Raw genomic sequence first — 26,538 nt, forward strand, 5'->3', positions numbered from 1 at the left:
TAGAGGCCACATTTATTGTCTGATCTTCATAAAACTTGGTCAGAAGATTCATCCCAATAATATCTTGGACGAGTTCGAAAATGATGCCGGTTGGTTGAAAAACATGGCCGCCAGGGGGCGGGGCATTTTTCTTTATATGGCTATACTAAAACCTTGTTAACACTCTAGAGGCCACATTTATTTTCCGATCTTCATGAAACTTGCTCAGAAGATATGTCGTACTGATATCTTGGATGAGTTCGAAAATGGTTTTGGTTGCTTTAAAAACATGGCCACCAGGGGCGGGGCATTTTTCCTTATATGGCTATATATGGCTATAGTTAAACCTTGTTAACACTCTAGAGGCCACATTTATAGTCAAATCTTCATGAAATTTGGTCATAAGATTGGCCTCAATAGTATCTTGGATGAGTTCGAAAATAATTATGTTTGCTTGAAAAAAATGGCTTCCAAGAGGCGGGGCATTTTTCCTAATTTGGCTATAGTAAAATCTTGTTAACACTCTTAGAGGCCACACTTACTGTCCGATCTTCATGAAACTTGGTCAGAAGATTTATCCTGATAATATCTTGGACAAGTTCAAAAATGATGCCGGTTGGTTGAAAAACATGGCTGCCAGGGGGCGGGGCATTTTTCCTTATATGGCTATTGTAAAACCTTGTTAACACTCTAGAGGCCACATTTATTTTCCGATCTTCGTGAAACTTGGTCAGAAGATTTGTCCCAATAATATCTTGTTATCTGAGGTGAGCGACTTTGGACCTTTCAGGTCCTCTTGTTTAACATTCAGCATGGTGTCCGCTCTTTAATTCAAGTAGTTTACATCAGATCTTCACCAAACTTGGTCAGAAGTTTTATGGAGATGATCTTAAGGCCAAGTTAGAACATGGGCCTTTCTGGGTCAAAAACTTGGTCAAGGGGTCACTTAGTGCGTTTTAAAAATTGAACATGGTGTCCGCTGTTTTTTGTGAAGACGACATGCAAAACATTATGTGTCAATGGGGCATGTGGGGGTATTCGTCACGTCTGTGACAAAGCTCTAGTTTTCTTACCAAGATATTTGGTGCTATGTTTAACAAGTTAATGGCTAACTGATCATCTGCTAAAAGAATGGCTGCAAATAGATTTAAAAAAATGCTCAGCTGAAGTTTTGGATAGAAATAAGTGAAAGTAAATCTTAGCAGTATGTCAAAACAATACCTCTAGAATGTGCCTCATATTGATTTTTATGGACAAATATACAGGTAGTAAGGTCCCCTCTCTCCCCTCTTTTTTCTCATAGTAGAACCACTTACGTTCCATTCTTGGATACTTGGAGAATGGATTACTAGGCTGTGTCCATGTTAAATGAATATGAGTCGTGCTCTAGAAAAACCAGGCTTAATGCATGTGTGAACAGTAATGTCTCTGAGTCGTGCTCTAGAATAACCAGGCTTAATGCATGTGTGAACAGTAATGTCTCTGAGTCGTGCTCTAGAATAACCAGGCTTAATGCATGTGTGAACAGTAATGTTTCAGATTAGTCTGTTCAGTCTGCACAGGCTACTCAAGGTTCACACTTGCCACTTTTAAAGATTTTTGTTTAAAGAAAGTCTATTCTTAAAGAAAAGACACGTCAAGCCTAAAGTATCTTTCCTGATAAGCCTGTACTGACTGGATGACACTTTACACACATGCATTAAGCCTGGTTTTCCCATGATGTGTCCATTGCAGGATCTATGACGAGTTGGTGAGCCTGGCGCCCCCTCTACCTAGCAGTGGCGAGGACCAACGCAGTGGCAGTCCACTCAGCTTTGCAACAGGTAGGTGCAAGACCTTATTCCGCTTCTTAGATATTTAGTTTTTTGCTCAAAATTAAAAGAAACAGATCAAGCTTTCTGATTCAGTAAACTTTAGTTCTGTTACTGATGCTTTGGAGCAAGAAAATTGTACAGCTTCAAAAATAAGAACTGAATGTGAATCTAACTCAAAATGTGCAAGTGCATGGGTTGCAAAATTGTGCTTGTCTGGATCATGGTATGTATGCATAGTTTTGTAATGCTGTTTTAATGATGTGTTTACAGCAGTGAAGAAGTCAGCATCAGGTACTGAAGAGGCAGGGCTGCGTCGCTCATCAACGATGCACCCGGCCCAGACCAATACCCCACCCAGTAATAGTCCACAGACCAACGTCGGCAAACCAGCTGTCTCCAGTAGGTGTTATCATGAGCCCCTGTAGAGGGCAGTTGTGTGAAGTGACATAGAGATAAGGGTTGATAAGAGCATTGCCTTGGGAAAACGGGGTTGAATGCATGTGGGTAAAGTGTAGTCCTAAATTATTATGTGCAGTCTGTACAGGCTAATTAGGGCAACACTTTCAAAATACGATTAAAGTAGAAAGTCTTGTCCCTGATAAACTGCACAGGCTAATCTTGGACAACAATGTACACACATGAATTAAGCCCCATTTTCCCAGTATTTGACTTAACATGAAAAAAGAAGGCACGTTCTGGAAAAGTTTGCATGTGGAGAAGTGTTGTCTCTGATTACCATGTGCAGTCCCTGATTTTTGTTTAGAATAGACCGCCTTTAAACGGAAGATTTCATAAAAGCAGAAAATGTCGTACCTGATAAAGCTGTGTGAACCCTGATAAGGCTGTGCAATCTGTGTGAACCCTGATAAGGCTGTGTAAGCTGTATGAACTGCAATGTCGTACCTGATAAAGCTGTGCAAGCTGTGTGAACCCTGATAAGGCTGTGCAAGCTGTGTGAACCCTGATAAGGCTGTGTAAGCTGTATGAACTGCAATGTCGTGCCTGATAAGGCTGTGCAAGCTGTGTGAACCCTGATAAGGCTGTGCAAGCTGTGTGAACTGCAAAGGCTAACCTTGGACAACACTTTACGCACATTTATTGAGCCCTAGTTTTGCCAAAACCAGTCTTAAAGTTATGTAATCAGTCAAAGAAAAAGCCATTTAAGTCCTCAAAATCTTGAACATGTTCAAGGTACTGTTTTTGCATGTTTTTCAGTGTGTCCTTTGACTGCTTATATAGTTATTTGTTTGTTTACTTTAAGCACCAGCAAAGAAGTCAGAAAAAGTAGCAAGGGACCCTAAAACTGGGAAAGGTATCTATTGTTTATCAATTATGAAACAACCCTTTTCATTTTTTGGTGGAATCCTAGCTCTTTAGTTAAGTTTATAGAATCTCCTTTAAAGATTATAATTAATAGTTATTTATTTTGCGTTTCAAAACTATATTTTGAAACAGATCTATTTGGATTTATTTGCTACAAAAAGATCTGATGAAATTAATACATATTTTTGGGAAATTTTTCAATGGCAAATTAAAAGAATAACGTACTTTACATCAAAACTTTAACCTATCAAAAATACAATGTTGATTTCACCACTGACTGATTTGGGTATAATTTGCATGCTGCTTTTCATATAAAATCCTGCTTTTACAGGTTTAAATAATACATTGTTTGTATTGCGAATACGGTGCTAAAACAACACTGTTGAATATTCAATAATTATAAACACCCATCAATGTGGTATATGTTCACATTAAATTGTCCCTAACTAATTGTCACTGTGAATCTTAAATTACTCAAGCAATTACGAAGTGCAAGAACACAAAGACATATTTTTTATACTTTATTCAAACATTTAATTACTCTACAAATTTTTGCTGCTTTGTTTACTACTTCCAAAACTTCTTTCGGTATTTTGACAACAGTCTTTTGAACTTGCAAAATAAATGGGTTCTGTATTATGGAAAAACTGGCTTAGTATCTATTATGAATAATAATGATTGCATTATTTTATGTGTGGCAAATTCAGCAAGAAGAATAGTGTTGTATCAATTTATCAATACACGCTAATTTTTAACGCTGTTTGAATTGAAATGGGTGTTAAAAACCTTGTATTACACATGGTAAAGGACGGTATTCTTAAAGCCCTTAATTATAGGTATTAGACTTGGACATTTCTTGGATTAAGCAAATCAGTAGAAATTGTTTCCCGATTGGCCCAGCTTTCCATCTTGACCCTTTTAGCAGCACCTTTTTCTTTTTGTGATGTAAGCTATTTCCTTACATTTGCATATATATATATATATATATAAATGCATTGTGTGATAATCAGATTAAAATGCATGTTTGTTAAGTGTCTTCCCAGATTAGCCTGTGCAGTTCACGCAGGCCTGTCAGGGACAACATAGACTGAACTTTTGTTTAGAAGAGACATCCTTTAAAGAAAACAAATCCATAAAAATGGAAAGTGTTGAGACTGCACAGGCTAATCTGGGGATATTCTTCACGCCCATTAATAAAGCCCAGTTATCATAGAATGAGGCTCATTAGCATATGATTGCTGTCTGTGTGTTCAGCTATCCAGGAGCGGAACAGTTACGCGGTGGGCGTGTGGCGCAGGGTCAAGATGAAACTTGACGGACGTGATCCGGACCAGAACAAGCGTCTCTCTGTGCAAGAGCAGGTACGACTAAGACTTGTTATAATGGGCCAATGTATTGATACAGACAAGTCTTCCATCGGGAGCTCAGCTTAATTGAACACTGAATCTTGTTATCTGGGAAAACAAAGAGCAGACTGTGTTTTTGTTTTATGGCCCTGTCAGGCCAGTTAAGCTCAAAGTTACTTGTATCTTTTGTATTATACCACGTAAGGTTAAGATACATATGTGCATTATGTCAAAACAGGGATTTTGTATGCCATCGCACAAGTCAAGATGGCATACACAATTAAATCATGTATGCATCTCATGTGTAAAAATTAAGACTTTTTAAAGCAGTGAAAACCATCGATTATCCCGCGCCATAGGCGGAGGGATATTATTTTGGCATTGTCCATCCTTCCGTCCGTCCGTCTGTCCGGCACTTTTGTGTCCGGAGCCATATCTTAGAAGTGCTTTGGCAGATTTCATTGAAACTTGGTATGAGTATATATATGGATAAGTGGATGATGCACACCAAATGGCATTGTACACCATAGAAAAATAATGGAGTTATGGCCCTTTGTATTTTCAAAAAATGCTTTTTTTTGTGTGTCAGAAGCCATATCTTGTGTCCAGGAGTATAATGGCGGGGGATATCAATTCAACGAATTTGCTTGTTATATACTGTTTGCTCAATTTTAATTAAAAACCATAGAAGACACAGAAAAATATAAATAAATAATTCTGATGATCAAAATGCTGACAGCAGTAGGGCAATTATTCACAGGAATTTTTGTTTCACTTTGACCAATTTTCTGAAAATATTTTATGCATATCGCAGTCAATCTTAATTTAACTTTTCTTGTTGCTTGGTTCTTTTCATAAAATGTGGATAGTGCTGGATGCAGGCATCCCTGTTATTTATGCAGGTTAAATGAAAATACCCCCATCCCTTAATTGAATGTATTTGAATTCTTCCAAAAACTCGCCAATATTTGTGTTCATACATTTCTTTTTATACAATTATTACCAATATTTGTTTGAACTGATTTTAAAAATGAAATAAGTGATTCTACTGAAATAAACTAGATTATCAGGGAATGGATAGAATTTGGAAATGTTTCATGAATCCAGTGATGGACATGGTAGGGTATATAATTTTATTTATACTTAAGCTAGATCACAAGCACATTTTGTAAGGGAAACACAGTTACTGTTTTTCATTGGAAAACTTATTTTTTTAATTTAGTTTTTAGCCTTGAAAAATACTTTAAAGGGACTTGAATTTTGTCTTTCAATTTCTGTATTTCTCCCTGGGTTTCAGGTTGAGTATGTGATCAACGATGCAACCAGTCTGGACAACCTGGCAGTGCTGTACGAGGGCTGGACGCCCTGGGTGTGAACCAGTCTGCATAGCCTGAGCAGCAACAGAGCACGTCTTGATACGACGTCTATCGCACTATGCCCCACACTGAGGATGCGTGCCTCATCGTCGCGGCGATTGTGGGACGGACAGGGGTCAGTCGGCAGGGTAGAGCCTGGAATGTACCTTCATAGCTATACAAACAGTCACAGGGCCCCGCCCGGGGGTCCAAACATGTGGCTTAGCGAACGAAGGCGATTTTTACTACCAACTTCTGTTATTTCACTGTGAGGTGTTTGCTGTAGAGAACTGTGTTTTGTCTGTAAATTGAGGACCATTGGCTTATGTGATCTGTACGTATTCGTGTAACATGGAACCCTTTGTGTTATGTAGTGTGTCAGCGTGGGTGAGTTTGTGTTCATTTAAATGATATGAAAATGTCTTCTTTATGTCTGAAGTTGAAAAAAATTGTTTTTATATGTTTTATGAAATTATGGTGCAAACAACTGCAGTTACTTAGCTTTAAGGAGGTGAAAAATTATATTAAAACACTACATTACATTTTGTTCTTGACATTATAGTATCAAAATCATTTTCAATAATCAAACGTTTCAATAGCAATAAGATGAGTGACATGTAATTTCTTTAAATACAGCACATTGAATAAGTAGCATCATTCTTCACATGTGCCAATTTTCAGCTTCGTATGTCTATGAGCTCAACAGAAGCAGGTAAATATAATTATGGATATAATAATCAGGGTGGAGGATCACGTGGCTTTGTGGGGTTCACAATTGAACATTAAAGGATGTTAACACACCAGTATGTGGTGCTTTGCTTCATATAACTTTTTAAAACAATTTTTGTTTAGAATTTCAACTTATGCATAAAAGACAGTTTTTATGCTGTTAATAGCTATGTCAGATACGTCAGTATTACTTTAATACGCCTGTTCTTGGGAAAAAATGTATGTATAACGCATTTATGTACACTGTTATGCTGCACGCAACATGAAATTTTGGCACTTATTTCAGAGATATTCAATAATTTATTCTTAAATCTTAAGATATCAGTACAAACTGCAAGGAAAACTGTCTTTTATGCACTTAATATAGTAGTGGGGGACATATTGTTTTTGCCCTGTCTGTTGGTCTGTTTGTCTGTTGGTCTGTTTGCGCCAACTTTAACATTTTGCAATATCTTTTGCTATATTGAAGATAGCAACTTCATATTTGGCAGGCATGTGTATCTCATGAATCTGCACATTTTGAGTGGTGAAATATCAAGGTCATCCTTCAAGGTCAGAGGTGAAATATATGTGGCCAAAATTGCTCATTTTATGAATACTTTTGCAATATTGAAGATAGCAACTTGATATTTGGCATGCATGTGTATCTCATGGAGCTGCACATTTAGAGTGGTGAAAGGTCAAGGTCAAGGTCATCCTTCAAGGTCAGAGGTCAAATATATGTGGCCCAAATCGCTTATTTTATAAATACTTTTGCAATATTGAAGATAGCAACTTGATATTTGGCATGCATGTGCATCTCATGGAGCTGCACATTTTGAGTGGTGAAAGGTCAAGGTCATCCTTCAAGGTCAGAGGTCAAATATATGTGGCCCAAATCGCTTATTTTATGAATACTTTTGCAATATTGAAGATAGCAACTTGATATTTGGCATGCATGTGTATCTCATGGAGCTGCACATTTTGAGTGGTGAAAGGTCAAGGTCATCCTTCACAAGGTCAAGGTCATCCTTCAAGGTCAAACATCATATAGGGGGACATTGTGTTTCACAAACACATCTTGTTGCTAGTGTATTTCAATAACTTGAGGTATTTGCAAAAATAAAGATATTAACGGTGTGTTTACATTTTGTCCAGCCTGTGTGAAAACCCCTGTGAACCATATTGATTCTGCACCCTGATAATGCATAAACAATGAATTTAGTCCCTGTAAAATTGATTTGTATGTAAACATTGTAAATGACATTATCAGAAGAATGAAGGTTGGCGTGTACTACCTTTTAACTGTTAACAAAGTTTAAATGTGGGCAAAGAAACAAAATCAGTAATGTTTGTTTTAAAATCTTAGTTCCTTCTTGTTCGTCACAACTTTATAATTTTGTTATTATTCCACACCATGGCCTTGTTGGGATAAAGAGATGGAACGCTTTATAATATTTTTAGAGAATAATTAGCTCCTAGATCTGCAACGCATTTTGTCAAGGTTTCACACTTGCATTTTTTTAAGGAGCTAATGTTTAAAATTACATAATACCAAGGCCTTGTGATTGAAATTTGGCTTTTTTGTGTGAGAAAACTATTATTATCGCCAAATTATACAGCACACTTTGTCAAGGTTTCACAATAACTTATTTTTTAGGGAGCTATTTTTTTAAATTACATAATACCAAGGCCTTGTGATGGAAGTTTTTCTGTTTTGTTTGAAAATTCAAATTTGTACTGTACCCTTTTGACTACAATTCACCCATGGGGTGGATTCACTCCCTGTAAAAACTTAGCCAACAGATTATTTAATATGAAAAATATTGAGGCATTGTGAAAAAAAAACTCACTACTTAAGAAGACTTTTAGTATCATTTAATTGCGAAAACATTCACCATCTGTAAAAAACTGTTAAACATCTGTGTGCTTAATGTATTGTTGATGTGTGTCGGGAAATGATTTCTTGTCCAGGTTTGCTTACTTTCCGAAGCCAGTGGTTCAGTAAGGGAGTTTTAAGACTAGGTATGTGGAATTAACAGCTGCACTCCTACAAAGTAGACTTGGTGGAATCACCAGAGAATTTGACATGGAACATAATATATAGTTAAATATGTGTCAGAGAAACTTGTGCATTGCAAAAGCTGGAAACAACAAAGTGGATGTAATTGTTGGTTTTTGTACAGCATATATTTTATGTTTTGATGATGTAAATAACATTGTTACTTATAATTACTGTTGTGTTTTTTCCTTTCATTTACTTGTTTTTTCGATTTTGTTGTATAATTATGCAAAATTTACATTGAAAAAAATAAATAAATGGATGTATTCCACACAAAAAAAGATGAGTGGTAAATGTATTTTAATAGTGTTTAGTTGTATTTATTTTATATGATTATTGGGTATGTATATAAGGAATACCCACATATGTAAATAGCTAGTGGATGAAAATGACTAATCGTGCTGTTTTTTATTTGTACCAGTTTTGAACATAACAGCCATGCTCTGGGGAAATGGGGCTTAATGCATGTGTGTAGTATCGTCCCAGATTAGCCTGTGTAGTCTGCACAAGCTATCCAGGGACGAAACTTTCAGCCTAAAGTGGATTTTCCTTAAGGAGAAACTTCCTTTAAATGAAAAATACAGTGTAAAGTGTTGTCCCAGAGAGGACTGCACAGGCTAATTTGGGACGACCCTTTCAGACATGCACTTAGCCTATTTATCATAGAGCAAGACTCATATTTTTAGTGTTGTTTTAGCAGCATGGTTGGTGTTGCTGCCTGTGCAGCCGTCATGTGCAGCCATTTTGTATGGAATCAACGCTAACATTGACCACGGAGTGTAGCAAGTTTGTGTTTACTGGTAGTTTTTGTGCCTGGAATATAATCTGTTACAAAAGACAGTAATAGATTATTATGATATACCATTTTTTCCTGCTGCCTAAAGAGATACAAACTGCTTATAAGATCTATTTGGCAGTAGTTATTTAAGGTTTTCATTTATATTTGAAAGAAATAATCTGTATGTATTTTGGTTGTTGTCTTTATTCATATATCACTTAGTCTACATATTGCTGAATATTATGTAGTATCTTTTTTACTGATGAATGTATTTTTAGCTCGACTATTATATATGAAATATATATAGTGGAGCTATCCTACTCACCCCGGTGTCGGCGTGAGTGTCTGCGTTAGCGTGCAAATGTAAAAGTTTTCGTACTACCCAAAATATTTTCTTTGTCCCTTGACATATTGCTTTCATATTTTGCATACTTGTTTACCAACATGACCCCAACCTATAAACAAGAGCAGACAACTCTATTAAGCATTTTGTCATAATGATGGCCCCTTTTCCACTTAGAATATGCAGCAAATGTTAAAGTTTTCGTACTACCCCATTTATTTTCATTGTCCCTTGACATATTGCTTTCATATTTTGCATACTTGTTTACCAACATCACCCCAACCTATAAACAAGAGCAGACAACTCTATCAAGCATTTTGTCATAATTATTGCCCCTTATATACTTAGAATATGCATATTATTAATAATCTATGTTAAAGTTTTCATACTACCCCAAATATTTCCTATATCCTTTGACATATTACTTTTACATGTTGCATACTTGTTTACCAACATGACCCCAACCTATAAACAAGAGCAGACCACTGTATCAAGCATTTTGACATAATAATGGCCCCTTTTACACTTAGATAATTGAACATTTTGCTTAAATTGCCATAACTTCTTTATTTATGATCACATTTTATTATTACTTTGACAAAACAACACTTACCTGAAAACCACAATGGATTCCACCCAAACAATACCCCACGCCCCTACCCAGATTTTTTTTATGTCCCCCACTATAGTAGTGGGGGAAATATTGTTTTTGCCCTGTCTGTTGGTTGGTTTGTTGGTCTGTTGGTCTGTTTGCGCCAACTTTAATATTTGCAATAACTTTTGCAATATTGAAGATAGCAACTTGATATTTGGCATGCATATGTATCTCATGGAGCTGCACATTTTGAGTGGTGAAAGCTCAAGGTCAAGGTCATCCTTCAAGGTCATATATATGGGTCAAAATCGCTAATTTAATGTACACTTTTGCAGTATTTCAATATTCAAGATAGCAACTTGATATTTGGCATGCATGTGTATCTCATGGAGCTGCACATTTTGAGTGGTGAAAGGTCAAGGTCATTCTTCAAGGTCAGAGGTCAAATATATGTGGCCCAAATCGCTTATTTTATTAATACTTTTGCAATATTGAAGATAGCAACTTGATATTCGGCATGCATGTGTATCTCATGGAGCTGCACATTTTGAGTGGTGAAAGGTCAAGGTCATCCTTCAAGGTCAAATATATGGGTCAAAATTGCTCATGTAATGTCACTTCTGCAATATTGAAGCTAGCAATTTTATATTTGAAATGCATGTGTATCTCATGGAGCTGCACATTTTGAGTGGTGAAGGGTCACGGTCAAGGTCATCCTTCAAGGTCAAACGTCATATAGGGGGACATCTTGTTTATTTATTTTTTAAACATCATCTAATAAATTACCACAACCCACATTAAACCTCCCTCTCACCCCCCCTACCCCCCCCCCCAAAAAAAAAAATTAAAACAAAATTTATTTATTTTTTCCTTCTTTTTTATTTTTGAAAGATCTTCTAATAAATTATTGAATATGAACAATTTCCCCATGATGTCTTACGTTATACTGTTAAGCACTCGAATAGTCGAGCGCGCTGTCCTCTGACAGCTCTTGTTTGTTCTTTTTACCAAGCACCATTGCAGGTGTGTTATTGTATCACAGGATTATGTTTTTGTGCTTGACATGTTTTGCACAAAGTATCATAACATGTGATTACCTGCACAATTATTTATTACCTTTATAAATAATAACTTGCAATTTTTAAAAAGTATCATCAGTGCATTAAAGCTGTATCTCCAGGGAAGTCCAAACTTAGTTTTAGTGCACTTAGTCAACAGAGGGCAAACTCTGGTCGGGAGCTACACTGTCCGCTATAAAGCCATGAAACAACTGTAATGTCTTAATATTTAAATGGATGAAAATTATAAACAGGTAATAATTGTATAATTGATCATAATTTCTTTAATCAAAATATCTGCATAGATGTTCTCAGTAACTTACAAAATTGTTGTTTTTTTTTAAATAAAAAAGTAGATTAAAACAAAGATATAAGCTGATTGATGTATGCACATGTGTATATTTATTAACATAATTGCAAACTGCATCTTAAAGTACTCATTTACATTAACCTTGATGGGTGTTTGACAAGTAAACATGAATGAATCATTCTTTCTTTCGTTTATATATATTAGTAATGGTTATTTTCTTATATAAAACACATTTTGTGGTTTTATTTAATTTGTGGTTTTGAAATGTAAATGATTTTTCTAGGAAAACTCAAAGTAGATAAAAAAAATAATGCCTATTTCCGTATATCATTAATTAAATGCAAGATGTGCTGTGTGCTAGTTAAGCTAAGAGTTGTTTCCCTTTCTTTAAAACAATCGGATTTCTCTTATTAATTTAAATGTCTAAACATTATTTTATTGCTTGAATGCATCTTAATTGCAGTTTCTTTGTTATGATTACTTTGTTCAACATATGCCACCCTTGGTTATAGATGAATTGGACATGATAATTACATTGATATTATTTTGTGGTAGAATAAACTGAAAATTCAAGGGAAATTTAAATCATTTTCAAATCATTTTCTGTTCATGAAAAATAAAGCTAATTTTTGGACTGACGCGTTTGTTGTTTCTTTTGGACATTCATTATGCTGAAACTGAATATTTGTATTTTGAAAAAAAATGTAATCGAGTTGCTTTTCTTGACTGCTGTTGCTTCTGCTGATGATGATGACAAAGCGGGAGACAATCATCATTGATATTATTACAATTATGGTTTCCGTACTCAATAAGTTTGCGAATTTTCAAATTCATTATAATTCAAATTACATATTTTCCTTAAAAAGTTTGGAGCAAAAGAGCAAAAAGTTCCCAGCTTCAACAAGCAGTTTCACCGCGTAAAAGTTTTGATACGGGTTATTACAATATTCTGTTAAAAGCTCCATTCATGTTTATCCGGGTGCCGTTAGTCCTACAATCTGTCATTTGTTTTAAAAGTAAAAGAAATATTCGCAATCTAAATGCAAATAAAATGCATCCGCCAATCACAATGAATTGCTGGATATAAATGCATTACCTGTTTATCATTATGTATAGGATAAGTATTATAATTCAAAATAGAGATTGATGCTAAAATTCTTGCTGTTCGGGGTATCAAAAATATGGGTTCAACTTCACATCGCACAAGCGGGCAAGACACCAACACAGACGAAATACGTCTTCCTTGACCGCACCCGGAAGGGCCCGGTTATTGTGTCGTCGTGATGCCTTTGATGTTAAGATCAAATATACTAAGCCGTTGTTTATCAGATTTTATCACATTAACGATGATTACAGTGCGAAATGCGCTATTGTTACGCAATTGATCAAGTCCGGGATATGTTCTAACTGTGGCATATGGGGTTCTTCTAACAACTATTGATTAATGCAAAAAATACACTCGCCGGTCGGCCCTCTGATCTTTTTGAAGTGGTTGTATTAGCTGTTTTTTCTGTCGGCTTTTCCTCGTATGATCACTGTTTTGCAGCGATCAAAGAATAACATACTATTAAGTACACGCTACAATGAGCCCAATACGCGGTGAAGTGTGATTTTACGTAATATATTCATTTCGAATTACATACGCATTTTTTCCGTTTACTTGTTTTGAGCGCGAATTAAACGCAATATGACATACAATTTAATACAACAAAAACATATCCGTCAAGGAATAACCAGAAAATGTTTAAAATCTGTCATCTAAATTACACTTTCAAGATTTGAAAAAAAACCACTCGGTTTGATTTACAATCTGTTCGCTTACCAAACATCAGATACATCAAAGGCATATCTCGGCAAACCAATGTAATTTATACGGACAAAAGTATTATCTACAAAGAGAAATTTAAATCAAAATATCTCGTATAATGTTATTGCAAAGCGGTTGATAACTCGTGATATGGACAATGAGAAGTAAAGGATTATATTGTTCTTTGAGGAGATATCAATATTTTTATTGTAATTTGTTGTATTTATTGTTAACGAGATTTAAAACATGAAAGACAAGAATTCTCCCAACTTGTAATTTGCCTTGAAGAGTTATTGACCCGCATTTTCTATCTAGGGGTGTTTGAACTATAACGTTCAATAAAAACAAGAAATCTTCAGGTTTTTGTATCTATAATAAGTATTTATTTTCAAAATATTTTCTATAATTTCATGTTGGCTGTTATATTGTGTTCAAATTACAGAATAATTAATTTACATTATTTTACGTGAACACCGCAGTCCCCGCAAAAAGTGGTATCACCCTCAGAGTTTCTCAATGTTACTATTTGCCGAGCGCTGATTGGTGCGGTTCACCTCAAAGGCGTGACGTCACGCTTGTAAAGTGGGGGATTGACAGCGGCGGCATGTGTTCCTTTGATGTTTTATTTTGAAAACTTTTAGAAAGTTTTTGCAACACATTGGAAGTAAAACACAAAGAAATGGATTTCTTGAAATTTAGTTTTCATTTTTGGAACTTCTTTTAGTGGACATATTTCTGTGTAAATAAATAATTTATATAAAAGTGTTGGAATTACAACCCGAGGTGCTTTTGGGATATAACACAGTGTGTGTAGTAGGTAAATTTGTTTGTGCTAATTTCGTATCGAAGAAAAGTTGTTGTTTTGTTGTTTGTTTACGGATTGATAGTTTGGACATTAATGGAGCAGTGGGTGCGGAGTTAATTTTATTGTGTACGGAATATGTGCTTTATTTGGTAATTGTTTCTTGGTTATCATATAAAACCAATGTTAATCACACTTCGTTATACTGTAAACGAATACTTTGCTTTGACAATTAATTAAAATACTTGCTTAAATGATAAAACATTGGCAAATCGTTTGATGTGTGTGAGTAATTTAAAAAGTTTAATTTTCTGTTTACATTGATATAACTGCATCCAATTAATAATTTAGGTCCATGTGTCTTATTGATTCCCTCTCTTGGGCCCCGTTTATAAATTCAATACACGAACAATGGCGGCGTTTTGGATTCTCGGTGAAAAAATAACAATTTATATTTGCAAGTGTTTATTTCAAATACTGTTCATAATAGTTAATTATTTATTTTGTTACGGCGTCATCCTTTTGAACATTATTTCGTTCTTGACGTGAAAAGAGCGCTCGAAAAAATCGCCGATAATTGGCCGTAAAGAAAACACTGACGACATAAAATATGTGCATGCCGTATTTATTGTTGAAGTTGAACCCAAGAAAAATATCAACAGTGTCATAAACTCAGTAATAAAATGTCCCATCGCCATTATGTTCAAAGGCAAACTGCTACTTACGGGTTGTAAAGACTTGGTGAGAGTCTCCAGTTGATGAATTCTTTCCTTTTTTTATCATGTCTAAAAAAGTCATTTGTTTCCACTAACATCGCCACAAAACAATAAGGAAGGCATGTTTGTATTTGATTGTTTTTCTGTACTTCTTTATGATGTCCCATTGAACATGAATATTCACTGACATGCATACATCTTCAAATCTATTTTTAACATTATTTCTTAAAGGGGCCTTTTCACAGATTTTGGCATATTTTAACTTATTCATTAAATGCTTTATATTGATAAATGTAAATATTGGATCGTAAAAGCTCCAGTAAAAAATCAAGAATAAAATTTAAAAAAGGAAAAGAACATTACCCGGAGCAGGTTTCGAACCAATGACCCCTGGAGTCCTGAAGTAAAAACGCTCTAGCCTACTGAGCTATTCCGCCAAGTACACATACTTGTCGTATTTTATACCTTATATAAGCATTCTTCGTAGTTTCACAAAATTTAACGACAAAAACAGAACTCCAAATTATTCAATCGTTTCGCGTTGCAACGCTTTATAATGTTAGGTTTTAAAATCGTCAAAAGATGCATATAATGGCTGTATTAGACCATGGTAAATGTTCAGTATTACTGTTTCCTCACAAATATCATAACTAAAACGAAAATTTGCGAATCTGAAACAACTTTTTTCAATTTTGTCAATTTACCAAAGCGTGAAAAGATCCCTTTAAGTTATATTTTGTGAATTGAATGAAGTTCTTTTAGTAAATATTATATCTATTTCAACAAAAGTGACTTTAAAATATATACTTTAAGGTGATATTCGATAAAGCAAAAACGGTAGAAAACTGAACATGGACTAAAGAAAGGGTCGGCATCAACAAATCAGGGTCAGTTGGTGTAATAGAAACAAACTTTTTCTACACCTCATTGCTGAAGTATAGAAAATAACAATTGCACTTATTGCTTATCCTTTTAATCAGCAAGCCGTGGTGTTAGATTTACATATGAATTTGAGAAAAGTCAGTCTGAGCATTGAAATTGAGAGAATGTAGAGAATATTTGCAAAAATACTTTAAATTTCAAAAGATGTTCATGCCATTTATTTCTACCTAGATCTTTCCCTAAAAATGTGTCACATATGGAGTTCGGAAAGTACTGGTTCTACCCAGGAAAAATAGCTCAATAGTGGCAAAAAGTCTCACGCCTTCAATAAGGCTATATATATATATATATATATATATATATATATATATATATATATATATATATATATATATATATATATACATGTCAAATAATGTATATAACCTTAATTAATTTGCCTTATCTTTGTAGGCATGTTGAGGTCAGAGTATGTCGTCTAGTAAAGTTGACATGTTCCTGCTGAACAGTGGAGGGACAAACTTCACCGAGACCGCCCCTCGTCCGCCAGTCCCTGGGGAAGAAAACGAGAAGGAGTCCAATGGGGGAATGTCAACGAAGAGCTCTGGGTCACACAAGAGCCAGGTCTCCCACACGTCTGGTCGTAGCGTGAGCTCCAATAAAGGTGATATCAATCCAGCTACACCACGGAAATCAAACATCGAGAAGCCTGCCAATGTGAATCTTTCCATTTGTGGTATTGATGATGATGACGCTCCTCTTGGATTCGAGCCAGAAGGTTCTGCTACAAACTCTCCGCCATTCACTGAAAACAGTACGCCCCCGTACCTCAAATGGGCTGAAAGTTTGCACAATCTTTTAGATGACCATGATGGTGTTAAATTGTTTCGAAATTTCCTCGATCAGGAGGAAATAGGCTCAGCTTCTATAGATTTTTGGTTTGCATGCCAAGGATTGAAGAAAAAGCCAAAAAATAGTGAAGAAATACCTCAGTTAATTAAATTAATGAGAACTATATACAAAAAATATATCAAAGGTGATAGGTTGCCATTTATAGATTACGAGACCAAAAGGATTATTTCGGAAAGTATTAGTTTGCAAAAAAGTGACGTGGATGTTACCTTGTTTGATGATGTTCAAGCTCAGGTGGAAACTTACATGAAGAGCAACACATATCCTTTGTTTTTGAAGTCAGACCTTTATGTTCAGTATGTGTCAAAGGAGGGTGTTAGTCCAAAAAGTTCAAATTCTAGTAGTAGTACGAACAGTAGACCGGTATCGTCTGGTCCCCTCCCAACATTGCAGGAGGACCAAGAGTTGGGAGCTAGTGACTTGTCCTGTACAGTGATGGGCCCACCCCCCATCAGACACCATAGTCGCCCCACGCACGTGGACACAGTGCGACCAGAAGCATTAAGGTATCCTCATAATTAAGTTTTGATTGCAGAGTTTGGCTCAAATAAGCGTAATAGGCGTAAAGCTTGTAAAAAAGCTCTTTAGATTCCTATATATAATCCCTGAACAAGCCTGTAAATAGATGCTGCATAATTCATTCTGATATTTAGCCCTGCTTTTGCCTGTAAATACGAGCTGCATGAGTCTGTCAATAAGCCTTAAAAAAAACTATAAATAAGCCCAGCGTAAATCTATAATTAAGCACTGCATAAACATGTAAATAAGCCAATGCAAATGAGTGTAAATAAGCCATGCATTAATCTGTACATAACCCCAGGGCCTTTTTCCTATTTTTGTGAAGCGGCCTTGGCCCCTCCATTTTGTGAAAAAATAAATGAGTCGCAAACTGTTCAATATTGTGAAAAAATGAGTCACGAACTTTCTAAAATTTTGAGTCGAGAAATTTGAAATTTCTACAATTGTGAAAATTCGAGTCGCAAAGTTCGTGAAATTGTGAAAATTTGAGTTGCGAATTTCCCAAAATTGTGACAAACTGCCAATCTCACAGAAGGAAAAAAAGCCCTGAAGCCATGCATATGCGTGTAAATGACCCCTGAATAAATCTGTAAATAAGCCATGCATACGCGTGCAAATAAGCCCTGCATAAGCCTATAATTAGCCATGCTTGTTTAGTCTTCACTATTTCTTCATTTTATTTAGATGGGCTTTTACTTAAACTTTTTAAAAGCATGTCATTTTGTCTGCATTCAGAAGTTTTTAGTTGTCTGCAATAGTAGACTAGTGTCTCCAAAGTTTTGAATGCAAAGAAACTGCACCTTTTATGTTTATTTAGCTACAGAAGTCAAAGCGTAGATAGAAAAAGGATAAAAAGATCAGAAATTTATTTTAAGTAAATAATATAATGTAATCAGAAGTTAGTAAACTTGAGTCACAACAGGTCTTGTGTTTCCCAAGTCCAATACATTAAAGACATTTATACTTATAGATGAAAGATGTAAGTAGTTTTTGTTCAAACAAACTACTGCTTTGATCTGTAATGTCATGAGACTAATGTAAGATGGGCAATAGATGACACACAGGACTAAATGGAAGATCAAGGGTTTACAATTACTTTGAGGAAATTGCTAAACAAAAGATTAAGTTCTGATAAGACTATACCCTTGAGGAATATTATTGTGGGCAAACTTGTTGTAGCTATTTGTGAATATTTTGTAGATCTGCAGGTATAGGTTGCATTATATTCAGTAAATATTATTCTTCATTTAAACCTTTTCAGTTTTGTGTTTTTAGAAAGATCGGGGGGGGGTATAAAGTTTAATCACTTTTTTAATATTGAAGATAGCAACGTGATATTTGGCATACATGTGTATCTCATGGAACTGCACATTTTGAGTTGTGAAAGGTCAAGGTCATAGGTCAAATTTATGGCTTCAAAGCGGTGAATGATCAGGGGTATATTGTTTTTGGCCTGTCTGTCTGTATGTGTCTGTCATTGTATGTGTCTGTTCCAAAACTTTAACCTTGGTCATAACTTTTGCAATATTGATGATAGCAACTTGATATTTGGCATGCATATGTATCTCATTGAGCTGCACATTTTGAGTGGTGAAATGTCAAGGTCAAAGGTCAAATATATGGCTTTAAAGCAGCGCAGAAGGGGGCTTTGAGTTTCACAGCTCTTGTTTTTTATGTTCCAAACATCTTAGATTAGCCCATGTTAGTAATTACATTGTATTACAGTTCATTGTTGAAAGTGTTGGATAAACAATTATGAATTTTGTTACTATAATATTGGAAACTTAACCACCAAAACAATGACATTTTATTTTAATTTAATTCAATAGGTTAGTAGCAACAAGACTTACTCTGTCTAGTGAAAGGCATGGGTCGTGATTAGTGCAGCCTTTAAAAAAGTGTCTACTTTGTTTATTTGTGCAGTCAACAAATGTACAATGATTTGACATTTTTGTTGGAGTGTTGAGCCAGAGCCTAAGTGGTGTGATAAGATAGGTCAGATAGGGCCCCTTTGATTTCTGTTCTGATATCTTGGGTGACCAAAGGTTTGAAATCACAGCTAGATGCAACATCTGTGTTCTGATTACATACACTGATAGACTGGGCACACTGAGGGCTGTGTAAACACCCCGGGGATAGCTTGATAATGGTGGTCAAAATGTAGAATGACTCCTTCCTCATTATGTAACACAGTCTGGTGTTAATCTAAATGGAGAAATTTTAATTTAAAATGATATTATTCTACCCTTTTTTGATAACTTGAAAAAATGATGCAGAAGATTTAAAGCAATTGTTCTAATTTTCGACTCTTGCATGAACGTGAAAACGTCTTCTGAAAGTTATCAACATTGATGGAAATACAGAATATTATGGTCAGCCGGGCTCTGCCCAGACTGAAAGAACCACTTAAGTAATCACTAAACGTCTATGTATCAATTACATTTCCTTTGTATAGTGCTCTCATCAAACAGATTTTTGTCTTCATTTTGTTAACCCCCTCATGTGGAGCAAAGTACTGTATGTTACATTATCACCACAAGACCTATTTCCACAGGCTTTGAAGACATATTTTATCCTGCTCGCTTCAAAGGTAGTGGGTTTTACTTCACTCACTGAGGAATGTATGTATGGCAACTTTCAAGTGCCTCTTATCTTCATTTCATCCATATGCTGCAGACAGATTTCAAACATAGTCATTTCTTTTATGAACAGACTTTGTATCATTTTTATACCCAGAGTTACATAAAATCCTAGCTGCAGTTTGTATCGGAAGCATAAGTGACAAATCTCTTAAGTTTATTATGTCTACCTGCATCAAAGCTTCTTTTCATGTCTGTTTATATCTTCATAAGTTGCGGTTTAAGTTACACCAATAAAGTGGAATGCATTAACCATATGTTTTGTTTCACAACTTCATTGTTGTTTACATCAATAGCCCCAGGGATGAAAGGCAGGCCTATCTCATCACAGACTCACACTCATTTGTTTGTAGTAAAATTTATTTGTTAGATCAAAGGCAGCCAGCTGATGCCCTCCAGTGATGGCAGGACTGGTCACTGTTGGTGTACATGTAGTGGTCATTGGTCTGAAAGGACCAGGTGGTCATTGATTGCAGTGCTTTTCAGGGCTATAACTTCAAGGGGCCAGCCTTTCAGACAAAGCCTCTAAAGGGGGCTATGAGCAACATAAACAGGCTGTAAATGCAGTTGGCTGGATCTTGTTTTCAGTCTCACTGAGTCATTCTGTACATGTTATTAATTAATATTGTTAAAATGGCATAATTATGAATGAAAATGTCATAAATATTAATGAACTGATAAGGGCATTTGTCACAAAACTGAATGCAGGGGTGTCAATTGGCGGGATTATTCAGGATATCCGGATTTGAGCTGTCCAGGGTTGGTTTTTAAATCCATGTAAATATGATGATTTGTTGTTGTTTTTTTTTGGGGGGGGGTAGGGACAAATTTGTTTGAATGTTTTATCATTTGAGGTTAGCGGATAGCGTTGACATGTATTGTAACTGACAAAAAATCTTGGCTACTTTCTGAAAATCTTACATGTCAACGAAAGGTTGCAAATGCCCATTTTCGACCTTCTTAAAAAAAATAAAAAAAATAATGACAAATACACATGCGTTGCTTCAGACTAACTGGTATATAATATTTGGCATTGTTGTCAAATGAAATTGCAACTAGAAAGACTAAAAAAAAAATTCAGGGAAGGGGGCTCTGCCCTTTATCCCCCATGGGAACCTGCGGCCTCAAATTCACAGCCTAATTTTCCGGATTTCTAATGCGGGACAATTGACACCCCTGTTAATGTAAATGTACTATTTTGATTCACCTTATTGAAAGTGTAAGTTAATCAGGCTTTAACATCAAGTGTTAAATTTGAATGCCAATTTCAGTATTTTTATTCACAAATTAGTATTCTATATTAATTATAAAGAATTAAGTAGACATAATGTTCATTAACTTAAAGTTGTGCTGATTTATATTAATAAAATATGTTTATACTATGAATGTTTGCTGTTTGCAGCACATGTATTGACCTCTATTTATGTGTGTTTCAGTTCCCTGTACCCATACCACCCACGGCCAGTGTCACATCACAACTCGTACGCGCCGGTGTCTGCACAGGACAGCGAGCTCCAGAGCCTGTCCAGTCAGGACACGTTCTCAGAGGATGCCCAGTCCATCACTGACAGTAGCATGTGAGTATCCACACATCCTCGAAGTGGACAGTAATAATGAAATTTAAGGGACTAAGACCATTTGAACCTAGATCTTGAAAAATAGGGCTTTATGCATTTGTTTAATTGTCATCCAAGATAAGCCTGTGCAGTTTGCACAGTGTTGTCCCTGATATACCTGTTCAGACAAGGTACCTGTAATATGGATTCACACCTATGCATTAACCCTTTGCATGCTGGGAAATTTGTTGTCTGCTAAAATGTTGTCTTCTGAATTTCTAAAATAAGCATTTTCTTCGATTTTTTTCAAAGAATACTATCAGAATAGCAAACAGTTTGGATCCTGATGAGACGCCACGTTCTGTGGCGTCTCATCTGGATCCAAACTGTTTGCAATGGCCTTTAAAATTCGGTTCCAGCGCTGAAAGGGTTAAGCCCCATTTCACAGAGCAAGGCTCATTGTAAGATGTTATCTCATCAGAAAATCATATTCAGTTCCTTGCACCACTATAGTATTTAAGGCAATTTTCTGAATACTTTTGAACTTCGTTCTCAAATTTTGAAGCTAGGATTGACTATCATGCTATCATTGGTGTTTTTAGAGTTTTGAGTCAGACTCAAACTTAAACTTTAAGCAAGAGAATGTTCCATTATGAATCCATAATTGTTAGATCTCATATTTGACTTTGAGGTAGTGGATGGTCTGAGACAATATTTTCAACTCAGGCGATTGTAACTAAAATCTTGTTAATATAGTTATAAAATTTGGACAGAAAAACAACAAGAATGATCTCTTTTCTATTAAATATACTTCCTTTTTTCCTTTTCTGTTAAAATGACCCATAAAGATAGCTTACATTCTGTAAGTAAATAAAAACTTTTTTTCTCTAGAAACAGCCTAGAATGTGTTTTGCAAATTGGCAATATTTAAATTGCCTATACAGCCGTGGAATGTTGAGTGTTTAATTTTGTACTTGGTGGTTGGTTTGGATATATAGCGCAATAAAATGAATAACCAATTACTTGTTTTTTGTGAGCCCCAGTAATGTGGAGCACACAGTAAATAGTTTCTATAATTAATTCATGCTGTATACAGAATTAACCCATTTTCCATTTCAATAAAACCCCAAGATATAGGAGGGTCCTTTGTTACCACAAAATGCTTTCACAATTTTTTTATGAATGGGCGAATAACCTCAGCTGAATGCATTATGGACCTGGCTTTTATAAATCGTGAGTGATGTTTACACAGCCGTGGTAGTGTGTAAGGACACCTGACTTGGTCAATGTTATCCATGTTTCAGTTGGCCAGACTTAAATCTTGGCCAATGTAATCCCTGGATCTAACTGGCCTGTAAATATTGCTTTTAACATCTTAGAGATAAAATTCACATTGAAGCATTTCATTGAAAAAGCATTTACATGAAATATGACAAATTCAAACATTAAATCCCCTTATCAGTTTTTCACTTGTAAGACTTTTAAATTACTAAGTTTACATTCTATGAAATTGTTCAGTTCTGTACGCCTTGCACTATAAATGACCCCACGTCATGCAAGAATGGGTCATATGCAATATGATATGAGCCATGATCTGTTGAAAGGGGGTTACACTGCACAGGCAAATCAAGGACAACACTCTCCGCGTTGATGATAATTTACATTTAAAGAAAGTCTCTTTTTAGCGAAAATCCAGAATAGGCTAAAAGTATCATCCCTGAGTAGCCTGTGAGGACTGCACAGACTAACCTTGGACGCCACTTTAAGCACATGCATTAAACCCCCTTTTCACAGAGCACGGCTTGTTATAACTCCTGACCAGAAGCTACCCTGATGGTCTTTGAGACCAAGAAACCTTGCGTCACTTTATAGGAGACAGGGTAGCTCCTGACCAGACTGCCAGATTGCTGAGGCTGGTCTGGAGCTACCCTTGCACGTAGATAATTTACGATTACATATTAGCAATATGTCATTAGGTAAAGAATAATTGTTTTAGTTAAGAACATCAGTATTATCATTTCACTATATGACTGAATGAGCACATTTGAGGATATAATTGATTCTAATTACTAAATGACCCCCTGTGTTCTTGCTTCAGCTAAATTCCTAATCAGCAATAGAATCATATAAAATGTCATTTTATACTGTGATGTTCATGACCATGTTGCCTGAGACTTTACATCAATTATTTTAATTCGATTCAGTAAGTGACAAAATGCTGGCTGGTTGAATGGCTCACTTGAGATATTGTATTCAGTAGCCACTCTCATTAAAGTCAATTATATCATCTTGCCTTTGATCTGAGCATATTTTCCCTTCCTCCCTCTTTGAAGTTAAGTATGCTGAATATTCTCTAAGCTTTACCAGTTCTAACAAACTGGTGCATGAAGAAGTGAGTAAAATGTACAAATTGTCAACAATTGGTTAAAAAATGCAGCGGAGTTTGCATAATTTAATACCCATAAGAAAGCATATCAAATAAAATAATGACCTTAATTTACGTATTTGTTTGATATAGTTCAAAATTATAAGGCCTCAAAATTATTATGGAAATCATGTTTGCAAAACTCTTCATCTTAAAGGTATGGTAGACTGGTGCACTTAAAACCTTTTAGTCTACATTTTTCTTTCTAATTTTTAAATTAGTTACAATGTCTTATCATACAGGAAAAATGTCCCCTTGGTCGCTTACGAGTTTTTCAATCAAAGCTTCTCTAATGTTGAATAGACAATGAGATTTCCTAAACAGTATCGCATAACTTTGTAACCACGCTTCGTACATTCAACAGGACAATTTTAATGACATTGTAACTTGGGGACTCTCTATCTATGAGCACTGACTGTTGAAATGTAAATGGGCCTATTTCTGCTCCACAGATTCTGTAAATTAACATTTAATAGTAAACATTTCTCTCTTCTCTTGCTGTATAAATGATGTATAACACGATTTTCTATGATGTTTTACCCAGATCACTGATCATATAAAGCAATTTTAGAAATGAGATTTGAAAGCATTCCAGCGGAATTTTAGGCTATTTCAATCAACCTTTATGCAGACACGCATAACTCTCCCTAAAATTGCATAGGAATTTTTAGATGATTTTCAAACTGCTCTTCAACCTAGTGAGGTAAAAGTGGATATAAGCCCTTACATTTTATTACTGTCGAACCTGAAGTATCATTGAGGGTTTTAAGAATATGTATATTCGCTGAAACTTATTTCAGAAGTTAATTAAAATGAAGTGCTTATGGCTGTAATATTTTCCTGTTTTTATACGTTTTATGTCAATCTTGCATTTTCTTCTCCATGCTAGCTAGACAATGAGTCTTCTCACCTGCAATATAACAATATGCATTAATACATGTTGGAAACAAGAGCAATTGAACAGCAAATAAAATATACAATTAATATCATCTTGTTCTTATCCTTCCACAAATCTATGTTTCCATGACAATATACATTACCTATATTCAGCAGTAATAAAACATTTTTGTCTATGAAGGAACCCTTTATAAAATATCTTAAGGGTTGAATGGGAAACTGTTTTGTCTGATCTATGAACCTCTTAGATGATATTTCAGCAAAAACTTTTTTCCAACCCCAGACAGTTGATTTCTACTGAACAAACCATCAGTGTTGACTTTTTCATGGATAGTTGACACTGACCTTTTACTTGTATCCATAATAGTGACAGCGTGTGCAGGAGTATACTTCGAAAAAGCATGACAGTTTTGTCTCATAAATGTACTTTATGTGAACAGAACAGGTAACAGATTCATGTTCCATACTTCACATCTGCTATAAAAAAAAAATAAGTTGTTTATACTGTCAAAGAACTTTCATTGCATGTAGCATGTACAGACCCTATGTTGTCATGTTAATGGAAATAGAACAAGCAACACTTAATAACAACTAAATATAATAAGTTATCTCCCTTTTTTAGAGACGGTCATTCTTATCGAGAGAGGCGAACACGTCGGGGTATCAGACTTAGACGACCGCCGCCGAATCGGGAGAATGAACATGAGCCCTTTATTCCTGTGAGTGAACTTTCATAGCCCTACTACACCAAGTCTTTAAAATAGGTGTTAAATGAGGCACATGTTTGGGATTCAAGAAACAATGAAATTAATTCCCCATTGGGGAAGTGTTAATATATCTGTCATATTTAATCAAGTTGAGAAATGTTTAATACCTATTTGCAATGGCAACACATCCTTTGCAGTTGATTCTATAACTAATATTTGTTATTTGAATTGTACAGCGACCTGACCGGGGCAATTTAGCCAAGGACAGGAACATTGCGGAGACAGACTGTCCGCGGTTTGCCAAGATGCTTATAGAGAAGCTGCAGGCAGTCGTGGATGAGATAGAGAAACAGGAGCGCATGCAGAACTCTCTCAATGCCATCAGGGTATGTACAGGAGAAAAATGTCCCCTTGGTATGCATCAAAAATGTCTTCTTGGTATGCATCAAAAATGTCCCCTCTGTATGCATAAAAAATGTCCCCTTGGTATGCATAAAAAATGTCTACTCAGCATGTATGTTAAATGTCCCATCGGTATGCATACAAAATGTCCCATCAGTATGTATAAAAAATGTCCCCTCTGCATTTATGAAAAATGTTCCCTCGTTATGCATCAAAAATGTCCCATTGGTATGTATGCATAAAAAATGTCGCCTCAGTAGGCAATAATAAATATCCCCTCCGTATGCATCAAATATATCCCTATCAGTATGCATAAAAAATGTCCCCTCCATATGCATCATATTATGTCATCAGCACACAATCTGCCTTTCCCTCTGGTTGGCCAATGGGCTCATATAATTATGTTACTGTGGAGCCTTATCAAGTACCTTTAGAAACATTGCTTTTAGTTTGTTATTAACATTCATTGACTTTAATCCCTCTTACACTGATGAATTCTTTGTGGAAAAACAACAGATTCCTGTGATTCTTAACAACAGATTCCTGTTTTTCCTTGATTTGTGGAAAAACAACAACAGATTCCTGTGATTCCCTTGATTTCGT

General features: G+C 35.5%; 2 protein-coding genes across 8 annotated transcripts in view; both read left to right on the forward strand.

Moving 5' to 3' along the window:
• LOC127866890 (serine/threonine-protein kinase SMG1-like) overlaps positions 1 to 12,305 on the forward strand; it is a 156,080-nt gene extending 143,775 nt beyond the window's left edge. The window contains exons 65-70 of one of the 3 annotated variants that reach the window (XR_008043150.1): positions 1,714 to 1,802; positions 2,064 to 2,192; positions 3,055 to 3,105; positions 4,371 to 4,477; positions 5,760 to 7,225; positions 7,378 to 12,305. Coding sequence is in view for 1 of the 3 variants with exons in the window: in XM_052407729.1 (XP_052263689.1) it covers positions 1,714 to 1,802; positions 2,064 to 2,192; positions 3,055 to 3,105; positions 4,371 to 4,477; positions 5,760 to 5,837 (454 nt within the window). In the remaining 2 variants the exon portion in view is untranslated. Of the gene's footprint in view, positions 1 to 1,713; positions 1,803 to 2,063; positions 2,193 to 3,054; positions 3,106 to 4,370; positions 4,478 to 5,759 lie in introns of all 3 variants that reach the window. The other 2 variants (XR_008043151.1, XM_052407729.1) reach the window with 2 other exon arrangements.
• A 1,722-nt stretch (positions 12,306 to 14,027) lies between these two features.
• LOC127866892 (axin-1-like) overlaps positions 14,028 to 26,538 on the forward strand; it is a 29,108-nt gene continuing 16,597 nt past the window's right edge. The window contains exons 1-5 of one of the 5 annotated variants that reach the window (XM_052407741.1): positions 14,028 to 14,295; positions 16,332 to 17,296; positions 21,385 to 21,525; positions 25,449 to 25,545; positions 25,770 to 25,919. In XM_052407741.1, coding sequence (XP_052263701.1) covers positions 16,350 to 17,296; positions 21,385 to 21,525; positions 25,449 to 25,545; positions 25,770 to 25,919 — 1,335 coding nt within the window. In that variant the 5' untranslated portion in view covers positions 14,028 to 14,295; positions 16,332 to 16,349. Of the gene's footprint in view, positions 14,433 to 14,666; positions 15,120 to 16,331; positions 17,297 to 21,384; positions 21,526 to 25,448; positions 25,546 to 25,769; positions 25,920 to 26,538 lie in introns of those variants that run through there. The other 4 variants (XM_052407736.1, XM_052407738.1, XM_052407739.1 and 1 more) reach the window with 4 other exon arrangements.

Source organism: Dreissena polymorpha, chromosome 2, assembly GCF_020536995.1.
Source record: "Dreissena polymorpha isolate Duluth1 chromosome 2, UMN_Dpol_1.0, whole genome shotgun sequence".
Taxonomy (NCBI): Eukaryota; Metazoa; Mollusca; class Bivalvia; order Myida; family Dreissenidae; genus Dreissena; species Dreissena polymorpha.